This window comes from Lepisosteus platostomus, chromosome 14 (assembly GCF_059453375.1).
Source record: "Lepisosteus platostomus isolate fLepPlt1 chromosome 14, fLepPlt1.hap1, whole genome shotgun sequence".
NCBI classification, from domain to species: Eukaryota; Metazoa; Chordata; class Actinopteri; order Semionotiformes; family Lepisosteidae; genus Lepisosteus; species Lepisosteus platostomus.
Window position 1 is genome coordinate 15,587,314 of NC_142624.1, and position 12,229 is coordinate 15,599,542.

The window sequence follows — 12,229 nt, forward strand, 5'->3', positions numbered from 1 at the left end:
TAAGAAATTTTAAATTTGCATTACTACTTCAGAAATGGGAATAGGTCTTGTTAATGTTTGAGCTCCAGTGGGATTTTGTCTGCTCTTTCATGTTTGCAAACCAGTGTGTTTACTGTCACATTATACATACCAAGCTATTATTTATTATTTTTTATTTAATTTTCAAATAGAAATATTCTGTTATTCACTTGAGATAACCTCCTTAACTATTTAAGTGACAAAAGATCATTTGGCTTTTTAAAATGAGTTTTGCATCCAGAAACGCTTATAAATGCTATTTAAATTACAACTTATTCAGTTTAAAAGTGGCACTCAGAGATCTGGAAAACAAGGTTACTTTTTGGGAAAACGGGTAGTTTTGTGAATTAATTGGTTTATTCCATTTGAATGTTTTTGTTCAGTTAACATGATAATGTCAAATCATATCAGTTCAATAGAACTGACATTATCCCTTTTAGTCCATTTTATTCTGTTGATTAACTTATCGATTATTGACTTATTGATTAACTTGTTAAATAACCAATTTAACTTTTCTCTCAGACCTGCCTCATACTGCTACTTCTGTCAACATTAATGACCTGCTGCCTGGTCGTAAGTACATTGTGAATGTGTTTGAAGTCACAGAGGAAGGGGAACCCAATCTCATTCTTTCTACCACCCAGACAACGGGTAAGCAGAATTTTGAGATTCCTTAATAATTAAATTACATGCCTTTTAGATTGAGTGTGAAGATGTAGTTTTTTTTCTTCAGCTCCTGATGCACCATCTGAACACCTTATCGATGATGTGGGAGAAACCTCGATTGTCATCAGATGGTCCAAGCCCCTGGCTCCTATCACAGGTACCAGAGTTATTGGCTTTTGTTGCACTGTCTGCATTTAGGTGTAAGTTTAAAAAATAGCATATTGGCATTATACACTGCAGAGAAGTCAATACTATGTATCCATGTACATCTTGTGCTAAAATATTACAAAACAAATTCTAATAAGTTGTAATTAACCTTTAAGCCTCTAAGAAACATAATTTGGACTGTGATAAGCACTTCAATCTATTGTTCAGATCTTAAAAGATTGTCTTTATTTTTTAAGGATATCGTGTGGTCTACACCCCTTCAATCGAAGGGAGCAGTACTGAGCTTACACTACCTGAAACAGCCACCTCAGTAACCTTGAGTGACCTGCGTCCTGGTCTGCTCTATAACATCAGCATCTATGCAGTTGAAGAGAACCTAGAGAGTGAGCCGGTCTTTATTCAGGTTAACACTGCGGGGGATCCATTGCCAGGTAACATTGCAGAAAAAGGAAATTTTTCTACAGAAAATTTACTCTTTCCCTGGAGCATGATGTTGATTTTGCTATAGACTGAAGTTGTGTGCCTTTTATTCAACTTATTGTATGTGGAAACTTATCAGAAGCTTGTCATAATTTTTATGATTTCATACTGAGGTGGTGGTGGGGGTAAACTTGTACAGACATCTCTACCATTTTTATGTGCTTTGAGAAGCCATGTTTAAAGGCTATAAAAGTTTATTTTTTTTAATATTGGCCTCAAAACAGCTTAGATATTTAACATTGCACTAATAGTGGTGCTACATTTTCAGAAATGTTTCATATAACATCTTGATGTATGCTGTTTTGAAAAACATCTGTAATAAACATTGCAATTCAGCACACAAAGGAACTTAAATTTTTAATAATTTAGAATGAAAACTGTATTTTGGAAAATACCAAACGATCTTGTGTCGGTATACAGTGCTGGGAAAGTTTGCAAACACTTGATCTTTGCATATTTAAAACCTAAAATGTTGTTGGATCTTAATCTAAGAGGTAATAATAGAAAGCTTTATCCAAATGATAGAATAAGCTGAATTTTCAAATTAAAATGCAATTAAACATTTTCTGTAACTGTTGATCAGTCTCACATTGGGTTTTGTGGATTTGGCTCATTCTGCCTTGTATAACTCATTCACATCTGTGACATTTCAGGGCTGCCTCTCATGGACAGCTTGTTTCAAGTACAGCCATAACATTGCAGTGGGGTTTTGGTTCAGTCTTTGACCAGGGCATTGTAAAACACAACATTTCTTCTTCTGCTGCCATTCTTTTGTGCGTTTAAGAACATTGTCTTGCTGCAAGTCCCACTTTCACTTCTGATCAATGCCATTCTCTAAGATCTTGTGATACAATGCAGAATTCACAGTTGTCACAGATGGCAAGCAGTTCCAAACTTCCACCATGATGTGTGATGATTGGAATGATGTTCTTCTGTTTGACAGCAGTTTTTGGTTTTCTCCAAGCATTTCTCATTGAGTTCTACTATTGACTTGCTTGTCCAAAGAGCATTGAAACATAGTGTTTCAAGTAGGTAGCTGTATCAGCATGTGTAGGCTGCAAAGGAAACATGTACTTGTTCCTTTGCAGCCTACACATGCTGATACAGCTACCTACTTGAATTGTTCACTGAATCCTTGTGGATTATTTATGTGCTCTTTGGTAGACTTTTGGGTTGGCAGCAGTGTTCCTTTTGGAGACCAGTGGTTTTATACCATTCTTGTTTAGTTGTTTTCTGACAGTTGTATTATGGGTGGTCTAATTAGCCAAGGCAAGAGTGGCTTACAGTCACTTGGACATTACTCTGGGATTCATTGTAGTTTCCTTGATTTTTTTTTTTTTCCAGTTCTTGGAGAGATCTTAGTAGGATGACCACTCCTGGGTCGCATAACTGTGGTCTTGAGACCTAAATCCTTAGTACTAGGTTTGTTAATCCTTTCCAGACTGATAAGCATCAATAATACTTTTTCCAGGGGTCTCAAAAATTCTTAAATTTTAGTATACCTTGTCTTCAACATACAGGTGTGTGGAAATAAAAAGGTTTCTGATTCTTATATAGGGTGGGGCCACATAAATACTTGATTGTTATTATTCACTTACTGTTTCACATCCCCTGTAACATTTTTTCAAGAGAGAAAATTATTTTAACCCTATGTTATAAACTAATATGATACTATAAACCTTATTGGATATGTACATAAATGTATTGTTTTGATTTAAGTAGGCCGTCATGGTAAAACCTAAGAACTTTCCATATTTGTCTTTGGAGATTTTAAAACTTTCCCAGCACCGTATGTTGACATCTGTGCTTGGTGTTCTGTTTAGGGTAATGTGACACAGCAGATGTTTCGAATGTGTATACGAGCCAGTCTAACCGACTGATTAAAAAAAAATAATGACATGGACAAAATACAAAACTGGATTGAAAACAAAATGTATACATAACCACTGCTTTTCTCTACACAGTTTACCATTTTTTATTTTAAATCATACAGAACACCATTTCACAGTTTTTGTTGTGTTGTGTATTTTATGATGACTGTTCTTTCAAAGTTCTGACACTAGCCTTTTGCGGGTTAGCTAACAGTTATTCTAATTCATTGCGGGTGAATTAATTTATACTATTTTTTAAGCAGTCCAACAGTCAATAGTTCTACAAGTCACTGGTGGTTCTTGGAAAACGCACAGGGATTTCTCCTTAGAACCACACATGGAAATCATTTCCATCACCAACTAAATTAACTGCTTCAATACGCAGATTACATCAGATAAAACAACCGTTCATACATCGCATAATAAAAAAGAAAAAGCAATCACTGCTAATACAAACTGATATGAAGCTTCACTGCAGTGGACAACAACCACATTGTACTCCACGCCATGTGCTTAAGGTGCATACAGTAGATTGAGCAGAATCATATTTAGATAACTAGAAATCAATTTTTACCATTCATTGATTGATTAAAAGAAATTAAATAAGTAAAGTTATAAAAAATGTAAACTGAGAGACAAACTCAAGGGCCTTGAGGGGGGGAATAAAGCATGGGGAGTACTGTTCTGCCTCGTGGTAGACACCAGCTCTGAAGGCATGCCACAGGCTCCCAATACAGAGTCCTCCACCCTACATTTGTTGCTGAAGAGTTCGCTAGTATTGCCCTAAGCTTACAGAAAGACTTAAACCAAAATGAGAAAGGAAATTTTGCGGGTTTTACCATCGATCCCCTGGGCCTGCCAGTACTTTGACCTAAACTGTTGCATTGAAAGATGTTTGCTAGAGCTGGAGGAGTGGAGGCTTGCAGCCAGAATAAATATGAAGAGAGATTGTTACTTTACAATGGATTTCAATAAGCATTCTAACAATTATAGTAGTCTGTGATGTTTCATGCTGCAAATACTTAAGTTGGATAATATGATTTAATAAGGTGAATGAGTTTTAAATTAAGGCTTTTGTCTGTATTTGTATTCTAAATTGCCTTTCTAAAGGTAAACCTTTCTTTTCACAGCACAAGTCCCATCACCCACAAAGTTGCAGTTTATGGAAGTTACTGATGTGAAGATCACCCTTACATGGACACCTCCTTCAAGCGAAGTGTCTGGGTATCGTGTAACAGTCACACCAGTTGGTCTTCCAGGCAGTGACAATGAGGGGCGTCAGTTGCCAATGACTAGGAACACCTATGCTGAAATAACTTCACTCCAACCAGGCACCACCTACCGCTTTTACATCTATGCTGTCCATGGAGGTGTGCAGAGTGAGCCATTAGTGGGAGAACAGAGCACCAGTAAGTGTATAATCAAAGTGAAGCTTAATGCTGTTTTATCAGTAATGTTGTACCATAGTTTTTTGTTTTACTTTCTAGAAAACACCACTTGTCAAAAGTCTCCCTACTGACCCTGAATTACATGTTATATTTTACAGGGTTACCAATATCTCTACTGAATTTTTATTCTCGATTACTGAGAGTCATTATTTCAGCTTGAGTCCTTCTTGGATTTTCCTGCAAGCTCATGTTCGTTTCTAGTTTCTCATTGTTACTGCCAAATACAAAACAAACTTTATTCTCATTTGAATATGAACATTGTTACGATCTAATAACAGTACAATTAACATTTTTTTAGTTGTTCAAATAATGGTTAATGCTTAAATACATAACTGTACTTGCTTCCATGATGTTGTTTTCATGGGAGCAGTTGTGTTGCAAAGTTATTCATATACTGCAACATTATGGATGTCATAGAAGACCTGGTGAGCTAGCATGTGTAAGCAATATCTGGCTTTTTCAAGGACATAACACTCCTATATGTATGTAATCTAGCATCTTGAAAACGAATAGAGAAAACAAATGTAGTAGTGCTGCATTTTCTATATTGCAGAGACTCTGTAATTTGCAAGTCCTTTAGGGCAGTATTACCCTTCAGGTTGCCTATTTTTTGTGATAAACTATTATTTAGACACTGTAAAGTCAATTTTCAGTTTCATTAACTATGCCGGAGTAGTGTGTGTTTGGAGTTAGAGAAACACATTACTATAAAAAATAAATGTTAAAATTTACTTCAAACTTTAAAGTGAATATTCTAAAATTTTGTTTTTCTAGAAATTGATGCTCCTACTAATCTTCAGTTCACAAATGTGACAGAGGACGGTGCTGTTGTTGTTTGGAGTGCACCAATGTCCAAAATTTCAGGGTACCGTCTGTTGTTGAGCATTAGTGGGGAGCGCCCTGAACAGAAGAAGATACCACCAAGGCTGACTCAGTATTCTCTCATAAACCTTCGACCCAACACCAAATATACGGTTACTCTTTATGCAGAGAAGGACGGCGTGCTAAGTGAGGCTATCACCAGATTGCTTACTACTTGTAAGTTTTCACATTCTTCTACTTTACCAGATATGGTTTAAAATTACAAGCGCTCCTGTGATTCCCCCGGGCTAGGTAGTGAAGCACTTATAATAGTTGTAATGAAAATTTCACTGCACAACGTACTCATGTAGTACAAAAGTAATTCAGAATGTATTTTTATATGTTTAAAGGTGCTAACAAAAGAAACTGTAAAATCGTAGAATTTTTGCATAATGTTTGGCAGCATAAGGAATGTTAGTCACTTTGGAAAATGAAGAAAATGCTTGGAGATGTTTAAGATCTAGCTGCTAGGAGGGGTTTTGAAATGTTAGACTTGTTAATTTGTAAGTAAAATAATGGGGATCATTGAATTAAAAACAAGTACAGTTTTGATTTTTGTATTGAGACTAAAATCTATTTTTTCAGTGGAGTCTATGGGAAGTGCTCCACGTTTCAGCACAGATGTAACAGATACTTCAATTATCATCGCTTGGACCCCTGCACCAAGAATTGGATACAAGGTATTATCTTAAAAGGATTTAAAATCTTGAATAATCCTGAAAAATATTAGTTGTTTAAATGCCTGACAATGTATTTAATATTTTTAATTATTATTTAAATTAATTTAAACATTTAATATTTTCTGTTTGTGGCATGATCCTCTTCTTTATGGGGGGGGGTCATTAAATCACGAAAGAATTACCCTCAGAAAAGCCATGATACAATACCGAAGTGTACAGAAGTCTGTAGTCAGTACAGAACTCCATGTGCAGTGATTTGAAGTGAAGTTGCAAACATTACCATTTCTGTATGATTCCCAGATAAAGGTAAAAAGTGGATGCCGAGAAATTTGGAGAAGAGGCTAAAGTCTCTGGAGGCTAACACTGCTTCATGTACAAAAATAATGGCCTTGTTTAGCAGTGATGGTGATTTATGCTAATATGCCTATTGTTAGACTCATAGTACAGCTGCTGGACATATCTTTGTATTATATAAGATCACTTTATTGGCCATATACAATTTCTTGTATTAGGAATTGAATTTTGCATACCTCAACTTGCTCTCCATGAAACACACAGATGGGGAGAGAAGCTTGGGGTCAGAGCGCTGGGTCAGCCATTTATAAGGCACCCCTGGAGCAGTTGGGGTTAAGGGCCTTGCTCAGGGGCCCAACTGAGTGGGATTCCTCGGCCAGCCATGGAATACAAACCAGCAGCCTTCCAGCCACAGGCGCAGATCCTTAGCCACATGGTATCATGGTGCAGTTACTGGATCTAGAATTAGCTAGATATTAGCTAGATGAGTAGAAGCAAAATGTGATCAAGGCCATATTCAGTGTCTTGCATTCACTTTCTCAGGAAGGCATTGCATTAGGTTTGTTTTGTTGGTTTGATATTTGATATTAAATATGTATGAGTATTTTTCACATTTTCAGCTTTCAGCCAATATGACAATATGGTGGGGACATCATAACATAAGAAGCTTACAGGCTGGAATTGTCTGTGTGTTGTAAATGCATTGGCATTTTTAGTTCAAGTTTTTTTGATGAATGATGATCCTTAGACTTCTTTTATTGACTTAACTGCAGGATTTTCAAGATAAGTCATCCTGGTCATAACGCTTTTCTTACAAGAGAATGTGTTGGAGAATTCATGGTATATGTGCCAAACTCGAGCATTGCTTAACATTTATGGGTTGAGATGGGGGTGATCTGAGATATTATAGAGGGTCAGGGTAGAATGGGACAAAATCCTACAAGATTGTATTTTCATCCTGGTGTGAGACATGTTAATTGTACAGCTTTCAGCAATGGCTTGTTACTTAATAATTTCATACACTTTTTTAAACGCTTTTCTGAGCACTCCACTCAAAGCAGTTTACAGGTAATGGGGACTCCCCTCCACCACCACAAATTGTGTGGCATCCATCTGAATGATGGAACAGCAGCCATAATACTCACCACACATCAGCTATCAGTGAGAAGGAAAACAGAGTAATGAAACTAATTCATAGATAGGATTTTTAGGAGGCCATGATTGGTAAAGGCCAATGGGGCATTTGGCAAGGACACCAGGGTAACAACTCTACTCTTTTCGAGAAACGCATAGGGATTTGTAACAACCAGTGTTTGGACCTCCGTTTTATGTAGCATCAGAAGGATGGTGCCTTTCTCAGTTGACTTCCAGTTGATATACCCATTAAAATGTCCATATACAGTGGTGTGAAAAAGTGTTTGCCCCCTTCCTGATTTCTTATTTTTTTGCATGTTTGTCACACTGAAATGTTTCAGATCATCAAACAAATTGAAATATTAGACAAAGATAACAAGTCAACACAAACTAGTTTTTAAATGAAGGTTTTTATTAAGGGAAAAAAAATCCAAACCTACATGGCCCTGTGTGAAAAAGTGATTGCCCCCTAAACCTAATAGCTGGTTGGGCCAACCTTAGCAGCAACAACTGCAATCAAGCGTTTGCGATAACTGGCAATGAGTCTTTTACAGCGCTGTGGAGGAATTTTGGCCAATCAATCTTTGCAGGATTGTTGCAATTCAGCCACATTGGAGGGTTTTTGAGCCTTAACCGCTTTTTTAAGGTCATGCCACAACATCTCAGTCGGATTCAGGTCAGGACTTTGACTAGGCCACTCCAAAGTCTTCATTTTGTTTTTCTTAAGCTATTCAGAGGTGGACTTGCTGATGTGTTTTGGATCATTGTCCTGCTGCAGAACCCAAGTGTGCTTCAGCTTGAGGTCACGAACAGATGGCCGGACATTCTCCTTCAGGTTTTTTTGGTAGACAGCAGAATTCATGGTTCCATTTACCACAGCAAGTCTTCCAGGTCCTGAAGCAGCAAAACAGCTCCAGACCATCACACTACCACCACCATATTTTACTGTTGGTATGATGTTCCTTTTCTGAAATGCTGTGTTACTTTTACACCAGATGTAATGGGACACACACCTTCCAAAAAGTTCAACTTTTGTCTCGTCAGTCCACAGAGTATTTTCCCAAAAGTCTTGGGGATCATCAAGATGTTTTCTGGCAAAACTGAGACGAGCCTTTATGTTCTTTTTGCTTAGCAGTGGTTTTCATCTTGGAACTCTGCCATGCAGGCCATTTTTGCCCAGTCTCTTTCTTATGGTGGAGTCATGAACACTGACCTTAACTGAGGCAAGTGAAGCCTGCAGTTCTTTGGATATTGTTGTGGGTTTTTTTGTGACCTCTTGGATGAGTCGTCGCTGCGCTCTTGGGGTAATTTTGGTCAGCCAGCCACTCCTGGGAAGGTTCACCACCGTTCCATGTTTTTGCCATTTGTGGATAATGGCTCTCAGTGTGGTTCACTGGAGTCCCAAAACTTTAGAAATGGCTTTATAACCTTTTCCAGACTGATAAATCTCAATTACTCTGTTTCTCATTTGTTCCTGAATTTCTTTGGATCACAGCATGATGTCTAGCTTTCCAGGATCTTTTGGTCTACTTCACTTTGTCAGGCATGTCCTATTTAAGTGATTTCTTGATTGAGAACAGGTGTGGCAGTAATCAGGCCTGGGTGTGGCTAGAGAAATTGAACTCAGCTTTCCAAAGATGTGATAAACCACAGTTGATTTATGTTTTAACACGGGGGGTAATCACTTTTTCACACAGGGCCATGTAGGTTTGGATTTTTTTTCCCCTTAATAATAAAAACCTTCATTTAAAAACTGCATTTTGTGTTTACTTGTGTTATCTTTGTCTAATATTTCAATTTGTTTGATGATCTGAAACATTTCAGTGTGACAAACATGCAAAAAAATAAGAAATCAGGAAGGGGGCAATCACTTTTTCACACCACTGTACATCTACAGAAAGTGACAATTAATCAGGAAAATGGCAATCTGCTGTACTTGTAGTTGTGAAATTATTGATGTTTTTTAATATATGATGGAGCTTTTTCAGCTGATTGGAAAGTCCATTTAAGAATTGTAAATACAGTGTAACATGCTGAGCTTAAAGTATTTCCTGTTTTATTTCTGCTTTGAATTAGTTGACAGTTAGGCCAAGCCAGGGTGGTGAGGCTCCCAGGGAGGTGACCTCTGGCTCGGGCAGCATCGTCATCTCTGGATTGACTCCTGGAGTAGAATATACCTACAGTATCCAGCCCCTGGTTGATGAGCAGGAGCATGGTACCCCCATCACCAAAAAAGTCATCACGCGTAAGAAATTCTATCATTTATGGTGATGAGCTGATTACAGCTGCCCGAGGATGAGAACAAAATCGTTTACTTTATAATTTTGAAATTTGGATAAAGAAAGCTTAATTGGTTATCTTATTTATGATATTTAATGTTTTAATTTTGAATGGGTGCAAAAATTATTTCTGTTGCTTTGAAGAATATTTACAAAACTAGAATTGCAGTTCTTGTTTTTTTTTTTATATTGTAGTGAATTGTTTCCAAATTAGATTTGATTGCTTTGATGCAATTCATGCTGTTTTTCTGAGTGGTTGCTTCACTGGTAATCAGTTATTTTATTTGGGTCTGTTTTTTTTTCTTAAAACTTCTTTCATGGCTGTATACTCATCCAGTTCTTTCTCTCTGTCAGCACTCTCTCCACCTACTGACCTGAAACTGGATTCAAATCCTCACACTGGAGAGCTCATAGTTTCGTGGGAGGGTACCAAAACAGCTGGTAAATATGAATGCTCTTATACCACAGGCTCAAATGTTTTTAATAGCTTAAAACATTTTGTCACATCCTGATTGGGACTTCTTCTATTAAAAGGTAATCGGTAGTAGTAGAGAGGTTTGTTGTCATATGTACATTGGAATTCTTATTCATACTGATGTCTTGGGACATGATCTGAGGGTACAACAGACAATTGCATCCTTTAATCCTCTGCTGTTGCCACAACCCTTTGTAGTGCATCCATGTCATGTATGATATTATTGCTCTAACACTAGTGAGGACACTGGTAAAAGTGCTATGGTAAAAGTTCGAGGGGCTGTTCTACCATACTGCATTTCTTTAAGCCCCACAGAAAGTGCAGGTGCTCTTGTAGTCTGTCTGAAAAAGACCGTGTTTAGATCCACCCAAGTTGGTGTAGATCTGCAGACCAGGGAACCTGACCAACTGACAGTTTCCACTACTGTGCCATCGAAGCTCTAATACTTTTCTTATTTTGTATATGTGCTGTTTTAGTAACAACTTTACAATCCATCAAAATATAGTATAAACTTTATTTACACATTTCTCTTAATGTCTGTTCCTCAAACAAAACCAATAAATGTTTAAGCAAACTCCTGCTTCAGTTTGGACAAATGTTAACTATTTTTTTCCTTTTCATAGTAGTCTATTTTTTCCTTGCTTATCCTTGTGCATTCAACTATGTATCAGCTGGTGATTTGACTCATAAGAAATGTGACCTTACTTTTAATTTTTATCTATTTTTCAGGCCTTAACGATTAATTATTTCTTTACACTCTCAATTAGATATCACTGGGTACAGAGTTACCTGCACTCCAAATGGAGGTCAGCGAGGCAACTCCCTGGAAGAATTTGTCAGGGCCGGGCAGAACTCCTGCACATTGGACAACCTGAGTCCAGGTGTTGAATACAATGTCAGTGTGTACACTGTCAAAGACAACATGGAGAGTGAACCAGTCTCCAAGATTGTCACTCAAGGTAAAAAACTAAAATAAGTACTCTAGCAGAGACACTTTGGGATACTTGGGGATAAAGAAGCAGATCTTTAAGAGCTAGTTACCAATATTTCCATTATTGACAACAACAAAATAATATCTTTGTATTGTATAGTGCTGGAAAATCTTCAATTTGTATCAGTCGAACAAAATCCTTATTTTAAACCCTTTGAATCTTCTCTGATTCAATTACATGTATACTTATTACTTATTACATCAGTGAGGCTTTCAACACAGAACTTTTGTTAATTTTGATATTTGAATAACTAAGTAGCTGCTTTGCTTTTGGAACAGTCTGCAAGTCCAATGTTATATGCTGTACCCTTAGCAATGTAATGTATTTGTAGGTTTTCGGTTTGCAGCAATTGCTCACCACCTTACTAACATTTTCTCATTTACTAAAATTTTAAACTCTGTGCTATTACAAAAGTGATATGAAGTTGCCATGCAAACCTACTATAAAAATCAAATGTATACAACTATTACACCAGTTCTAATCAATACACTAATAGTTTCATAATGTTATCATTACTTAATGCAAATATTTACCTATTATACTTCTTAACTTCCTCAATGTATAGTCTTTAGTTTCTAAACTCTAATTTGATTTGGTGCTCTCCAGAACCAGGTTTATAATAATAATTGCTCACGCTTATATAGCGCTTTTCTGGACACTCCACTCAAAGCGCTTTACAGGTAATGGGGACTCCCCTCCACCACCAGTGTGCTGCCCCATGAATAGGCGGCAGCCATAGTGCTCTAGAACCCTCACCACACATCAGCTATTAGTGGGGAGGAGAACACGGTAATGAAACCAATTCATAGATGGGGATTATTAGGTGGCCATTATTGGTAAGGGGCAACGGGGAAAATTAGCCA

At 37.2% G+C, this 12,229-nt stretch overlaps 1 protein-coding gene across 3 annotated transcripts in view; it reads left to right on the forward strand.

The window, feature by feature from the left end:
- The window catches only part of LOC148648882 (fibronectin-like), a 61,604-nt gene that overhangs the window by 21,729 nt on the left and 27,646 nt on the right, over positions 1-12,229 (forward strand). For all 3 annotated transcript variants that reach the window (XM_088607211.1, XM_088607212.1, XM_088607213.1), the window contains exons 16-24: positions 541-669; positions 752-841; positions 1,089-1,283; positions 4,334-4,612; positions 5,426-5,689; positions 6,098-6,192; positions 9,697-9,865; positions 10,254-10,340; positions 11,142-11,333. In XM_088607211.1, coding sequence (XP_088463337.1) covers positions 541-669; positions 752-841; positions 1,089-1,283; positions 4,334-4,612; positions 5,426-5,689; positions 6,098-6,192; positions 9,697-9,865; positions 10,254-10,340; positions 11,142-11,333 — 1,500 coding nt within the window. The remainder of the gene's footprint in view (positions 1-540; positions 670-751; positions 842-1,088; positions 1,284-4,333; positions 4,613-5,425; positions 5,690-6,097; positions 6,193-9,696; positions 9,866-10,253; positions 10,341-11,141; positions 11,334-12,229) is intronic.